The sequence below is a fragment of the Marmota flaviventris genome, chromosome 7 (genome assembly GCF_047511675.1).
Source record: "Marmota flaviventris isolate mMarFla1 chromosome 7, mMarFla1.hap1, whole genome shotgun sequence".
NCBI classification, from domain to species: Eukaryota; Metazoa; Chordata; class Mammalia; order Rodentia; family Sciuridae; genus Marmota; species Marmota flaviventris.
The window spans coordinates 20,675,130-20,691,500 of NC_092504.1; the positions used below are offsets into that span (position 1 = coordinate 20,675,130).

A 16,371-nucleotide genomic window follows, 5' to 3' on the forward strand; every position below is an offset into this window, starting at 1 on the left:
TTTGGAAGAACTTTGGCTATCTATACTTGGCATCTCATTGTTAACATTTAATATAGGTAAATCAACAGAGGGCACTCTTCCCATTGCAAGATACTAAGCTTGAAGGATTCCACCTTAATGCCTCCCAATAATAATAATGAATTATCCGACTTTATAATAGTGCCTAATTGCTTATTTTTTTCCAATGTTATATCCAGGTATTACTTTGTTTTTCCCGGGATACGTCAGTATTGGGTCACTTTGCATACAACAGTGCTTCACCACCAAAATCATACATAAGAGGTAATATTTTGGTAATATTAAGGAGTTTTATTTAAGACTTACAGAATCATGCCAAGAATGTTTATTTCATAGCTTATATTGGTTTTGCCAATTTTTAATTGTAAATTACTTTTTTCTCAGTTGACGTTAACTGTCTTTTCATTCTCACTTAAATCAATACAACGTATCACAGGTCCCGGAAGCAGCATTTCAGGGACTTTCTCACTACAGAAGACATTTTGCCTTCTCAATTTTCTCCAGTATTGCTATTTTTGTTGTATCTGTTGATTTTTCCTAACTATGGGTTTATCACATAGATTTGCTTTTTGAATTTTTTTAACTTTCTATATTCCTTCTTTCAAAATGCCTTTTAAAGTAACATGTGTTATTAGCGCTCTAATTCCTATTTTAGTAACTCTCTTTATCACTAATTGCTTATAATATATCACCATATCAAGATCTTGAAAACTGAACTAATTTCAGCTGACAGCCCTTCTCAACTCCTTTTTATTAAGTGATGAATAGCCAGCACAGAAAGCTCATTGCCCTATTGTATATGGTTTCTCTGTGTTTCCTTGAAGAATGAAACTATTTCTCCTGTGTTTCCTCAGTCTGACCTACCTGCCTGGTTGCTCCAACTCCTGCCTGCCCTAGGACATGCCACTTCATGTTGTGTTGGATTTGGGCTCCACATACCCTGGGGGTCTCTTAAATTTCCTTGTTTCTAAAATGAACTTACAGAATTTAATTACCCAATAGAATCACCTATAAACACGGCTGTGATTTCAAGTCCCTTCATTGGTTGATAGTCTTAAACTAGCTAACTTTGCTACCCTGATTATTCCACAATATGCCATATTCATTCTAGCCTCCATATGTTCCTTTATGTGGAAAGCTTTCCCTTCCCCAACTCTAAAAAATTTTCTGGGACTTTGAAGAATTTGCATATATCTCACTATGTCACCAAAATGTCATCAATTTCCCTTCCCTCTGAACTCTAAACACTTAAAACCTGCTTTTTAAAAAAAAGAAAGAAAAAGAAAAAAAGTTCGTAGAAATAATCTAAAATTTTGTCTATATTATAAACTATATGGTTGAGAAACTATATATCTGTATTTTTGTTTGCCTCTCAACATCTAGTGCAGTAATCAGTTTCCTTTTCATTATTCTATTCTCTCTTTACACAAAAATTAGTCCTTATTGTTTCTACTCTATCCTAAACTTCTCTTCTCATATTTCTTATTCTTTGTCTCCTCTCTGCCACTGTCCCTAACAAGAACAAGAAAAAAAATTTTTTTTTTTTTAAATTTTTTATTGTTGGCTGTTCAAAACATTACATAGTTCTTGATATATCATATTTCACAATTTGATTTAAGTGGGTTATGAGCAGAATACAACAGACACTAGTATGGCAATATGTAAATCAATGGATGTGTAACTGATGTGATTCTGCAATCTGTATATGGGGTAAAAATGGGAGAAAAAAAATTTTTTTAATTAAAAACTTTTTTAAAAACCCAGCATAAGAATGAATGTTTTTTTAATTTATTTTTTCTTTGCTACTGGGGATTGAACCTAGGGCCTCACACATGCTAAACAAGTACTCTATCGCTTAGCTACATTTCCAGCCCCTTTTCTATTTTACTTCAAGAAGGGGTCTTGCTAAGTTGTCCAGGTTTGCCTTGAACTTGGAATCTTCCTGTCTCACCCTGCCAGGTACTTGGGATTACAGGTGTATTCCTTGCACCTGTCTGAATATCTTTTCAGTAGATTCAAAGGGGTTAGAAAAACAGTCAAGAAAAAAGCTACCTAAAGATATTCAGTGAAAGGTGGGACAAACTGAGAAACTTAAAAGCTTTGAGGGAAAGCTACTTTGTAAAACTCTTACAAACATTTGATTATAGTGAATATACTTTCTAGGACATTCTGATTTCAAATATTAGCCCCATTCTCTGGTCATAGAAAATATGACCACTGTACAGTTAAAGACACTTAACTTTTAGCTTTTCAGCACATTCCATAAAAAATGTAAGCTAATGAGATATTGCAAAGCTTAGAACTTGCTTTAATGACTAGATTAGAATTATTTTTGGGGCTGGGGATGTGGCTCAAGCAGTAGCGCGCTCGCCTCGCATGCGTGCAGCCCGGGTTCGATCCTCAGCACCACATACAAACAAAGATGTTGTGTCCGCTGAAAAACTAAAAAATATATAAATATTAAAAAATTCTCTCTCTCTCTCTCTCTCTCTCTCTCTCTCTCTCTAAAAAAAAAGAATTATTTATATTTAGCAAAATAATGGTATGCTTATAGATTATTTTTTCCCTTCTTACATGCTTAAGGAGTTTGGAAGCATTTGTTCTATTATTTATTTTGTATCACTTCCCTTGTACTGAAGTTTATATTATTGATTTTAATTAATGAAAGGGTTTGCTATTATCAAAACATTGGCAAATTTTTAAATTCCATAATATGAAATAAAATCAGACTATAGTATTCTTGAAAATTCCATTATTAGTATATTCACATAATAAGTTAATTTTTAAAATTGATTTAAATCATATTGAAACCCTCTATGGTTTTCTCTTACAGGAAAACTAGGATTAGAAGAATATGCCGTCTTTTATCCACCAAATGGTAAGAGTAATGCTATTGCTTCCTCTAGTGGGAAATACAAAAATTACAACTTCTATAAAATAGGAATGAGATTTTCTTATTCTCTGTCTTTAAATGGAAAATGATTTATCATCTAAAATAAGTCTCCATGGAATACATACTTCAGTGAATTTTTCCATGCTAAACGAGTCATACCTTCTCTGGTTCTCCTTTGGACCAATAATTTGTGAGAAAGCTAAGTAGGCTTATTAAGTCAAGGTACGTAGTTTTCGTCTGAGGAACACTAGTCCAGCTGGGACTTTCCTTTTGGCATTATTGGAACAGTGCAGAAGTGAGTTTTCTGCTGCATTTTATTTTCATAATTTGACCTGTGTGGTATTTATGAAATACAGATTATGAAGAGGTTATCACTGAAATAATCTATTTTGAAGTGACCAAATATGAATGACCTCATATTTAATATTTAGATATTAAATATTCATTTGAGATTGTTAGGCAGTTTTTAAGATATGCTTCTTGGAAAAACAGTATATAGCAGCCCTTATTATGATGATATTAAGTTGCATCCTGAAGAAGTTCTTTTACCCCAGCAGAGTTAAGAACATGGGTTTTGTAATCCAGCAGACCTGGGTTCAGATCCCAGTTCTGCCAGCTCACTCTATGATCTTGGGTAAGTTATATGACTTCTCTGAACTTTAGATTCATCAACTGTAGCATGTGGATTATAGATTAAATGAGATACAATCTGTAAAACAGCACAATGCCTGACACATAGTGAGTTCTCAGAAAATATAGCTGTGAATGAGTGTGTTTAGCTCTATTAACCACCACATTTTAAACTGGCTTTCATGGCACTATTCTCTCCCAGGGCCTCTCAACATAGAGTTCCAGTTTCATTCATGATTGTCTACTTCTGCCCCTCCTTAGATACCTTACCATTGTTCTGCTGCTTTCCATAGGGGCTTCCATTTGTTTTCATGGATCTATAGGTTAATTATTCTAAAATTTTTGTCTCCAGTTCTGACCTCTTCTGTGACTACCTCAAAGTTAACATGTCCCAATCTAAACTATTTTATCTTCTTATGACCCCAAAAGGAAAAAGGAAGCTAAATTTTAAAAAATAAGCAAACACTGTTCCTCTTTTAGTTAACTGCATTATCATCTATCCAGTAAGTCAAAGCATGGAGCCTGGTAGTTACCCTAGATTCCAGTCAGGCTCATATCCTGCAGTTTTATCTTCTTCATATCTTGGACCCTCTTCCACACAAAGGCTACTGTCTTGCCTTCCAGGTTCACTATCTCTAGCCACCTACCTGGTCTGTCTTCCTTGTCGTCTCTGGTTATGCTCTATCTTGTACCCTGATGAATTGTACATCTAAAATGAAAATCTGAAGATTGACATTTTTTCTCAAAAATTGTTGTTTTTTTTGTTTGTCTTTTTGTTTTGTGGTGCTAGAGATAGAACCAGGGCCTCATGCAGGCACCCTGCTCCTGAGCTATATTCCCATAAGAATTTCCTTAGTGTCTCCTGTCCCTTAAGTAACATCCAAGTTTCTCAGCATGACATATATATGAGGACCTCTCGAATCTGATCCCTGTATAATCTACTTCCTAGTTTCATTTCTCATTATTATTTTTTAATCATAGCAATACCAAACTATTTTTTCTTGTTACTCATAGCCACATACTCTCACAAAAGAACTATGCTGCTTCAGTACCTCTCCTGTTTCCATTCTTAGAATAACTTTTCTCCACCCAGCTGCCATCTAGTCTCAGCACTGGCACTTGCCTGAATCCCCTGGTTGGGTAAAGGGCCCTCCCTCCAGGCTTTTATAAGACCTGGTGGGAAAAAAACCTTTGGTATCTCTTACTATTTTTCTTGACACTGTTTGATTATACTTTACCTCCCCCTTGATATTGTAAGCTTCAGAAGGTTCAAGATTATATTGTTCCCCAGTATCTATCATTTAGTAAGAATGTAATGAGCATTTATTGAATTAAATTAGAGAATTGTTATTTGTAACATTTATGTGTATGTAAATGTGTATATATGTAAATTTTTAGATGTTTATATTTATAAATGTAATATTGTTGTTGCATCAGTTATTCCAGAAACTTAACTTTCTGATAACTTTTTTTATTTATTAAGAAATAGGAAATAATAAATAAATAAAATACCTCTGAATAGTCAAAAAGCAAAGTTTATGGATTTCAATTCTTTCTCTCTCTACATAGGACAGCTTTGTCAACTTAGTTTAGAACATATTAGCTCTTATTTAACACATATGTCTAACAGACTTGGTTTATGCCCCCTGCAAAAATAGAAACATGGAGAGAGACTGATATAAATATGAAAAATGACGAACAACAGTGAGAAGTGAAATTAAAGACCTCATAAAAGAAAATATTAAAACTATAAAACAGTATTTGAAAGCACTCCAGTAAAGCAGCCTGGAACTATCTTATGTTAAACCAATAATCTTATACCCTTTGAAAAGGTATCACTAGGTTACAAGTTATAGCATATATATACATATGTATATATATATATGCTACAACACACATATATGTGTGTGTATTTATATATACATATATGTGTGTGTGTGTGTGTATGTGTGTGTGTGTGTGTGTATATATATATATATATATATATATATATATATATATATATATATAAAGAGAGAGAATCTGTGTTTTTCTAGCAGTAGCAGCTAACATTTTTCTAGCAGTACTATATACCAGGCAGTGTGTTAAATATATTACATGCTAAACTCATTTGATTTCTACACTAGCCCCATGAGGCAGGTACTTATATCCCTATTTACAAATAAAAAACAGGCCTGGAATATGAACCTGCTCACCTGGTGAGTGGCAAAGCCAGATTTTGTCTGTCTTCAGAAACAATATTCTTATCACAATTACCTTAATCCCTGAGAAAATACTGAGTTTATTATAGTCTCTCTTGGAAGAAAGAAAAGTGGTTAATATATTGAAAAAGTGAATGATGCATATGATAGGTTTTAGAAAGATTTTCATCCAGAATAAAAAGTTTAATCCAAAGATAATTTGGCATCTATTCATAAATTTAATTCTATACAATATTTTCTTCTCTTGGGTTGTTTTAGAAGCTACCAGAATTAAGGACTCCTTTCTCTAGGCAATGATTCTTAAGTTGCAGAACAAGAAAAGACAAAGACAGTCTACTGTCCCTTTTTTCTTTACCTTAGGCAATACTAAGCAACATTTTTACCCAGTTTGTTTTCTAACCCCTGCCAATGATAATATTACTGTGAAATCCCAAGGACACCTCTACCACTACCACCATGCAAACCAGCCTGTCTTTCTTAGTCTCCACAGGGAAACACGGGTTTGTTTGTAGCTCTCTGGCATACTCAGTCCTTGACAAGATGTGTGGTTAGAGTGGGCAGAGATTTTTGTATCACCAACACCACACCCACACTTGAGATTACCTTCTTTAGGATTGAAAGGACAGGCCATAGTGCATCAGGCATTTCTCACTTCATTTGAGGATTCAAATGACTCTTTCTCTAATAAATTCATTAAACAACTGGTAAGGAACATTTCTGAGAGATCTCACAGAAATTTTAAAGCTTTTCATGTTTGTTGTTGTACATGTTGTACCAGTTATTCAATATGTATGAATAGTCTTTATTCATTTGATAAATATTCAGCCCTCTTGTGGCTCATGACTGTAAGTAAGTGATCCACAGCAGACACAAATAAAGTACTTGCTGCTAAGGAGCTTACATGCTAGTAAAGGAGACATATGAGGGTAGGGGGAGAATGATTTTAGACAGTGATAAGTAAACAATGAAAGAAAAATGGAAATTATAGGAAGTTAGGGAGAGCGTGGCTATTTTAGATAAGGTAGACAGGAAAGGCACCTCTGAGGAGATGGAATAGAACAAAGACCAGCAGGTACAGAGTGAGCCCTACAGAGAAGCAGAAGAAGAGTGTGTCTGAGGGTCAAAGGTAGGAACAAGCTAATGGTTTGAAGAGCACCAAGATGGCCAGTGAATGATAATGAGCAGATACAAGTAATGTAGGAGAAATAGACAGGGACCAGGCTAAAAAGACAGGTCAGATAAGAAGACAGTTGATTTAAAGGACAATGTCTATTAGTTTCTTTTCCCCACCCCATTGGGGATAATCTATAATTTCTTGTTTCTTTTTATGTCTACTAATTTGTTTCATTATTGAAAATTGGCTATTTTTTTAATATATGGCTGTTTGTATTTTTTTCTTTCCACATCTTTATTGGTGCATTATAGTTGTACATAATGATGGGATTTATTATTGCATATTCACATATGTACATAACATAACAATATAATTTGGACAATATTACTCCCCAGCATTTTCCCTCCCCCTCTTCTTCCACCCCCTGGTCCCTTTCCTTTATGGTCTCAATTTGAAAATGGGCTGTCTTGACTGTTATAATGTAATAACTCTGGACGTCAGATTCTCTCTCCACCCCAGAATTCATTATTGTTATTTTATTTTTATAGTTGTTTATTTAATGACTTTTTTCAACTATTTGTATAAAAAGATTGTCGTGTATGCCCACTGAAGTCTCTGCTCCATTAGTTTAATTGTCAGCTAGTGATTTGACAGAGATTCCTTAAACATCTACAACCAAAATATCAAAATAAACACATTCTCTCAGACTTTGAACATCAGCTTGGAATGGATCACTTCTTCAAGGCTTACCCAGGCCATTTACAACTGTACCTTAGCCTTCACTTCTTCCTTGCACAGGGCCTGAAAGTCAGAAGGAGGTGAAAGCCTAAGGGCATCTCAGGGCTTTTCTAGATCCCCCCAGGAGCTTTTACTTATTCTCTCCTTCCCCATCCTCTGCATTCCATTGCTTTTTAGTCTGTCTAGTACTTGCCCCGACTCTTATTCCTTATAACCAGGGGTATTGAGGGTGAGAGAAAATCTAGTGCCTTTGTGTTTACACTCTTGACAAATGATGCCTGGCAAGCCACTTGTATACTAAGAAAGCTCTGATATTAGGCAGATGAAACAAAGGCAAATCTGAGACAGTTCCTCAGGTAGCTTCTAAACAGGTCAAAACACACAAACACAAATTTTTGATACAAGATCTGTATTGTTCCCTCCTGCACCAGCAAGTTACACTTGGAATGTGGTATGCTGTTTTATGAATGCTGCCAAGCTGGAGTGCAGGGGATAGAAGGCAGGTAAATTAAAATGCTAAAATACTATCTTACTAAATTTATTTTTTCATTAAGCATTCCCTTGGTTGTTGTAAGTTTTTTTTTTACTAGATTCCAAAGTTTTAAAAAGTTGATTTTAATATTCTTGCTAGCTTAACCATTGCTTTGGTGGAGGGTCAGAGTTTAGGAGTTCCCTATTCCACTCTTCTAGTGATGGCTCTCCTCTGATTCCTCATTAATACTTTTAAAAAGATCATCCTGACTAGTATGTAGAAAAAAAAGTGTCCCTTGAATGTAAGCTTCAAGAGAACAAAGACTTTAATTTTCATAAGCAACATAGCCAGCATTTAGAATTATGCATGGCCTAAAGTCTGTTCTCAGCTAACACTGAGTGAGTGGGCAAATGAATTGAGGGAATGAATGCAGGAATGAACACAGAATACAGAAGAATTCAAACAGAAATGATTAGAATTTTCTTAAACTTATAGGAAAAATAACAGATAAGTCTGCCTGAGAGTTAAATGATTTTTTAAAAAATCATAATTTGCTAATACCATTTGTTTCCTGCAAGGTAGGAAAAACAAGTAATTGCTAGAGAACACTAGTTAGGGAAGTTTCAGCACTCTAGAACAGTGATTTGTCAGTTAGGGGCCGTTACCCCTATACACACACACACACACACACACACACACACCACAAGGGAATATCTGAAGACTTGTCACAATGGGTAGGAGGTGGGGTGGATGCTGTTAAACATCCTACAGCACACAGGATAACCCCCCCAGAACAAAGATTAGGAAAGGATCTTAGAAGAAATAATGAATCTTAAATGTCTTTGATAAGTAGCAGTGTACTACGTTAACTAACTTGAAAATATCTCATAATCCAAAATCCATTTGAAGTATAAATTTAGATATAAATTGAAGACCTCATTAAAATTTTATTTCAAATATGACTTTTAAATTGGTATTTAAATATGGTCCTATTCTGATGTTTTATAAAATTGTAACTATTGAAATAAAGTAACAGTTATAACCTGGGAATTTTAATTCAGAAAGGCAATGGAAATAGCTAGAAAACTATCCATTATTTTCATTTTTAATTTTACAGACCTGTTGGTTATATATGGAATGAGAATAAACGGAGGAAATGATCATTTCAACAAATGAATTAAATAAACTGTCCTAAGTAATCCCAAATGAAAGAGTGTAATAGTTTGCTTTCAGCTGGGATGAAGTTGAAGTGTATCAGATGTGAGTTATAAAATCAGTGAGGAAAGGAAAGGAAAATATTTAGTAAGTGCAAAGCATATTAATATTTGGGGTATTTTCTGAGTCATATTTGCTATTTTTATCTCATCTACTTCAAGATTTATTTTTGTTGACAATGTTTACCATTCTGAGCTTTGTCAAGCCCCACTAAATCATCTTCTTATGTATATTGAATATAATACCAGTTCATATGTTAGACCTTCTTCATATGCATAAGGGAAGACAACGATCTTAAAACAATTACTCATAGCATGCTCCTAAAACTTTAAGGCCAGATACAAGAATTGTTCCCAGCATGCTGATGCCTGTTGGGTGTACTCTTGGATGATAGCCAGGTGAATGAAACTTGACCTTTGAGAAGCTGAAGTGATGAGAGGCAAGGGAAAGGACTTTGAAAAAACTGGCCAAGAACATGATAACCTCTTAGATCAAAGAAACGTCCTAGGTGGTATGTGCCCTAGGGTGTTAATGGATTCCTCACTGCTTCTTAGGCCTCTTGCTTTTGTTTGCCAGAATTTGATTTTGTTCCTCTTCAACAAAGTAGACGATGTAGGCTTTTTTGGAGCCATATGCCCTGGTTAATCTTGGCTAAGCTAAAGTGCACTCTTATCTAATTCAGACAAAAAGAGAAATAGGTTTCTTAGGTTTAAATTCATAATTAAATGTGGTACTCTCCATTCTGAGAGCATAAAATAGCTAGGGGTTAATGAGCATTTGTGGTACACTAAACATCATACTGGTGCATTTTAAATACATTAATTTATATGTGTTTCATTGCAACTCAGTGAAGTCACTCTTGTTTATCTCCATTTTCAGAAATAAAAATAGGAATTGAGAGAGAATTGGTAATTTCCCAAAATCAAAAAAATTAAAACTCATGTCTGTGTGATATCATTGATCATTTAGCCTTTCAACACTGAGTTATTGGAGCCTCCTTCCTTTTCTGTATCTTACGTATTCATAAATGAATTTTATATTTTAATATTTTATTTGTAATTCTCTATAATACTTATAAATGCTCAAATTCCCATTACTAACAATATATATTGAGCTGAGTATCTTATTTGTAGAAGATACTATGTTGGATGCTGAAGATAATACACAGAATGATATGTGGGTCTTAACTTCAAATAGCTTTTAACCTAGTTGCTTATAGAGCAACTATGGATTCCAGAACTTGGGGGAAAGGTAGTAAAAGAATGATTAACCATGAGTAATATTGTTTAATTGGTGCTTTATACATACAGTAGGATTTATTATGTAATGTTCATACATGCTCATAATTTGATCAGTCTCTTTCCTGAGTGCCTTTCCTTTCTCTCCCTTCCTCCCTCACCCTGATCCACTTGTTCTACTCTACTAATCCCCCTTTTATTATTTTTATTATTTTAGTTACTTCATTATAATTATGTATATAAGCAGAATTCAATGTAGTATGTTCATTCAAGTATAATTTGGTAGATTTCATTTCCCAGTACTTCCCCATAACTCTCTCTCTCCCTCTTGATCTCCTTCCTTTACTCCATTGGTCTTCCTTCTGTTTTCATGAAAACCCTTTGTATTTTGTAATTTCTTTTATTTTCTCTCTCTCTAGCTTCCACGCATGAGAGAGAACATTCAATCCTTGCTTGGCCTTGTGAATCTGACATTTCATTTAGCATGATGTCCTCCAGTTCCATCCATTTACCAGCAAATGATATGCTTTCATTCTTTATGACTGAATAAAACTCCATTGTGTATGTTTTTTGTGTGCATGCGCCACATTGTCTTTATCCATTCATTTGCCAGCAGGCATCTAGGCTGGTTCCATAACTTAAATATTGTGAGTTGTGCTGATATAAACATCAGTATTGCCACTATAATATGCTGATTATAGTTCTTCTGGAAGACGAGGAATGGGATAATTGGGTTATATGGTGGTTTCATTCCTAGTCTTTTGAAGAGTCTCCTTACCACTTTCCAAAGTGGTTGTACCAATTTGCAGACTTACCAACAATATATAAGTGTATAAGTATACAATTTTCCCTACATCCTCACTAGGATTTGTTGTTTGTATTCTTGGTGATTGCCATTCTAATTGGAGTGAGATGAAATATCATTGTAATTTTGATTTGCATCTCTCTGCTTGCTAAGGATGTTGAATATTTTTATATATTTGTTGACCATATGTATTTCTTGTTTTGAGAAGTATCTGTATTGATTGGTTTATATATAAAGAACTCAATTTTGATTATGTGCTCAATCTATAACTAGTAAAGAAGATAAACTGAAATAGCAAATGCAGAAGTTCAGAAATGATGGACGTTCACAGGGAGAAAAAAAACTCAATCAAAGACATAAAGAGCTAAAGAGACTTGAAGAAGAAAGATGACATTTGAGTTCTCTTCCTAGGTGCCCCCAAATCCGGGATTGATGCTTGTGATGTCATTAGAAAAGCATACTGGCCTTCAGTGTTATTCTAATCTGGTTTTAATTTTCAGTTTCTAAAGAACAGAGTACCTTAAAATTGGTGAAAAAATAATCTTCCCATTGGAAGATCTTTATATGTACAGTTTTTTTCAAGTCTCACAATTTTTTTGGCATTTATTTTAGACATAACTCACGTGAATTTTAGTTAGTTTATGCTTCAGAGACAGTCTTGCGCATCAGACAGATAATTGAAGCTCTGGAGTTTGGTTCCTAAGGTCACCCAGCTGGTTTGTATTAAACCCACAGTGGGGTTCTAATCTTCTGATTAAAGACAGTACTTTTCTTGCTTCTTCTCTGTTCATAATTATTTACCTATTCCCCATTCATTCATTTAGAAAACATATATTCATCATCAGTATGTGTATAGCACTACAAGATGTATACAGATAAATAAAACACATTTCCAACATCTGAACAATCTGCTAACCAGCTAATTATAACAAAATATGGTGAAATAGTAGTGTTGGAATTATGAACAAAGTGGCAGAAAACCCAAAAGATGAACATGTAATTATGATTATGAGATCAGAAAATGTTTCTTTGGGGTTATAACTCCTTGGTAAGGTTCTGATAGAATGGATAGTATCTAGAATTATCAAGCTCAAAGCTACCAAAGTACAAAAAGTGCATGATGAGGTCTAGTGATGACAAATCATCTAGTGTGGCTATGACACACCGGGTATGGAGTCTGGAGGGAATGGCAAAGGGAAAGTAGGTGCCTCTCAGGTTTCAGGACATGATTGTAAGTGTTTAGGCCAGGTCAAAGGTTTTGAATTGCACCCTGTAGTCATTTTGCCAATACTACAGGGCCATAATGTGAATTCCATAAATAGAGGGACAATGACATGTTCATTTTAATATCTCCAGAGGCTGAAGAGTAGATTTTCATATATTGGCTAATTTAATGAGTAGGAACTCAGTGAATATTTGATTGATAGATGAATAATCAGAAATAAATAATGGACATAGAGGTCTTTTTCATGGTTCATCAATATTTTCATAAGGTAATTTGAACCATTTCAAAAGTTGCTTTGGGAGCTAAGGGTTTGGAGGAAAGAATATCAATCAGGAGGTTCTTACAGGATGATAGAAAAGAGTTCATCAGAACCTGATTGATTATAGGACCTTTAAGTAGGTAAGGAAATAAATGGCTGAGAATGGTAGAGGTAGATGCTCTAGGGCTTCATATATTCATTCTGCAAGCATTTAATGAGTACCTGTTATATTTCTGAGCACTGTTTATCTCTGGGGATAGAGATAAGTGAGAAATATTTCCTGTGCTCAAAGGATTTATTCTGTTGGTAAAGAGAAAAATAAAAACTGATTATAGGGCAGTAAGATAAGGGCAGGAAACTAACATGTTAAGTACTGACTTTGTATCATAAAGGCCAGGGGCTGGGGTTGTGGCTCAGCAGTAGAGCATTCGCCTAGCATGTGTGAGGCCCTGGGTTTGATCCTCAGCACCACATAAAAATAAGTAAAATAAAGGTATTGTGTCCAACTACAATTGAAAAATAAACATTAAAAAATAAATAAATAAAGGCCAACCTATCATGTCTAAGTATTTAAAAGCTATAGTCAGATTAATAAACTGTTAGTCTACTACATTTTCTTGCCTTAATACATATACCTTCATAACAACCTGGAAGGCCAGGTTCAAATTCAGAATTCTCAGACTCATCAGCTGTTCCTAGCCCATAGTGTCCCACCCCCTTTTCATCTTGTACAGGTTTCATGCTTCCACAAACAGCCACCCTTTTGTCACCTCTGTGTCCTGGAGTATACACCCATCAGTAGGGTAACTCTACCAAAAAAGGCCTGGGAATTTCTGGGCCTGGGATGTGCTCTATAAGGGAAGATATGGACTCGGAGATAGGAAGAGCTAGAGGAGGGCCAGAGCAGGACCCTTGGCCCAGTCTTAACTTCCTTTGTCTAAGAGCAGTTTGAGATGAGAAAATGGGTTAAGAAACTTACCCACATGTCTCCAGCACAAAGTAGCGGAGCCAGAATTGCACAGCATCTTGAGCACACCAGGGCGGTACCTCAGCCAGGCCAGTCAGCTGAAACACAAGTGCTCCTGAACTCATTGCCTGCAGTGAGGAGCAGGAGACTTTCTAGAAGGGAAAGAGTCAGAGAGATGTTTCTAGGAGGAATATGTTGAAAATCTTGAAGGGGTGAATCAGGGACAGGGCTGGAAGTGGAGAATATTGTCTATAGTCCTTGTCCTGCACCCAGAGACAGGAAGGGTAACAATCAATTTGGGAGAGTTAGAGGTGCGTTTATGGGGTACAGAGGAAGAATAAAGCTGCTGACATTAGAGTTAAGCACCCAAGAACCAAAAGGGGGCATATGACATTTTGGTGACAGGGCTAAGGGATGAGTCCAGAGTAGAAATGGCTCAAAGTTTTCTCCCCTGAAAAACGAGGGAGGTGGCAAATCATTTATAGAAATAGGGTCTCTGGAAGGAGGCTCAGAATACTGGGCTTTTAAAATTTGGATTATATGTTAATGATGAGAATACTGACAGAAAGAGAATGAAAGTAAGTCTGATGGAAGGTAGCTATGCTTAAAGAATGGACAGGAGAGATAATTAGTCAAAAACAAAAAAACGAACAGAAGTTTCTCAGTGATAAGGAGCCTGATTTGCCTAATGTCACCAGTGCTATGGTATGGTTAAGTTTGAGAAGGAACTTTCAGTTCCTGTGAGGCCATTAAATACAATGCTCAAGGAAAGGAGACCTCTACATTTAGCAATAAATAAGAAGTTAGGACCACAGAGATGGAAAATTGTTTGAAAGCATTTCCTGGTATATGAGGAAGTATAGGGAGTGAATAGAACTAGTTTTCTTTTTTAAAAAATTAAGTTGGCTTCAAAGGAAGAAGAGAGATTATACATTTGTTTGACAAAAAGGGTCTGGGAAGAAAATGGACGTTTGATGATGAGTATGATCATAATGTGAAGATATTTATAATATTCTTGGCTGAAATTTTGCAGTGATATATGAGAAGAGAGAGATAAATATTTTGATAGAACTTACCCATCCATTTCTAAAGACAGACCCCACCATTGTCCATCTCAAGATTAGATATGTTCTATAAACATCCCTGTCTATGACAATCATCACAAGAAGCCCAGGGCTTCCAGGTCACCCCTTATCTAGTGAGTCTCACCTCCCAGTCTTCAGTGCTCTTTTACAGTGAGGCCTGCTCTTCTCCTCCCTAGCTTGGACCTCTCATCGTCTCTCTTTCCTCCATTATTTTTCTTTGTAGCATTTAAAACTATCTGGCATGTACTCACTTATTTTATGATGACTTTCCTTTCCATAATAAAATGTCAGCTCCAGTACTTAGTTAGAATAGTGTTCAATACATATTTGTTGAACAATGCATAGAGAAGGAGTTGGGAATAATTGATGGAGCAGGATTCCAAAGCAGGTATTGGCAAATGTTTTTAACAACCTGCCAAATGGTAAGTCTTTTAAATCTTGCTGGCCACAGTCTCTGTTCCATATTATTCTTTGTTTTATAAATAATCCTTTAAAAAATGTATAAGTCATTCTTAACTCACAGACCATACATAAACAAGCTGCTCAGTGACCTTAGCTTACCAACAGTTGTTAAAGTCAAGGAAACAGGATTCAAAGCACAGGTAAAGATAATAGCTCTGAAAATGAAAAGGGATATGTCTTGCTCTGAGAATAAAAGTGAGAAAAAATGAAATATAAAGAGCAGACCAAAAGAATTCATGTCAGTGACAGCCTTCTCATACAGGAAAAGTAAGGTCTGCTTGCAAAGTGGGAAAGTTCTAAAAGAATATGTTGGCAAATCAAATAGAGATCAATAAGACAATTGATAAGCACCACAGGATTCAGCCAAAGTTAGACAATATAAATCTGTGCAGTGTGCTATAAAACTGAGGGGAGATGGGAAAAGTTAGGTCCCAAGAATTTTTGGTTGTGATGTTAACAAACTTCTGAAGCTGGCCTGGCATATTAGTTAAGAAAAAATAAATAATTAGATTTCTCTTATGTTATTTTTTAATTTAAATATTTCTAGAAACAAAGAAAAGTGAACTACTGTATGAGTGTTAATACCAACAATTAACATTTATTACAGGCCTAAGCTATTTATTAATGACTAAGCAATGGTCATTATCTCATTAATCATCCTAAGTAGGTTCTAGTTATCTCTGATTTGCAAATAAGGGAGCTGAAGCTTAGAAAAACTTACCCAAAGGCACACAGAGCTCTTAAGTGACAGTCAGATGAAGCCAACCAAGTTTGGCTGATGTCCAGTCATGCTCTTCATTAATTGCAGGATGGTGCTGATTAGTGAACTGATATCAACATGGCAGGAGGTTTCTGGTAACAATTATAGTTCTCACCCTGTCTTAGTCAGCATTTTTATATTGTCTTAGATGAGGACATAGATAGTGCATGTATCAAATTTTCCAGTAATGTGAAATCAGGAAGAATAGGAACACATTAGATAACAGTCATGAGACTCCAGAATTATCTCCAATTAGAATGGTTTGCCAAAGAAAAATTTAGCAGAGATA

General features: G+C 35.3%; 1 protein-coding gene across 2 annotated transcripts in view; it reads left to right on the forward strand.

Annotated features, from left to right (window-relative positions):
• Tbc1d19 (TBC1 domain family member 19) overlaps positions 1-16,371 on the forward strand; it is a 130,623-nt gene that overhangs the window by 94,378 nt on the left and 19,874 nt on the right. For both annotated transcript variants that reach the window (XM_027936598.2, XM_071614204.1), the window contains exons 14-15: positions 198-282; positions 2,852-2,896. In XM_027936598.2, the coding sequence (XP_027792399.2) occupies positions 198-282; positions 2,852-2,896 (130 nt within the window). The remainder of the gene's footprint in view (positions 1-197; positions 283-2,851; positions 2,897-16,371) is intronic.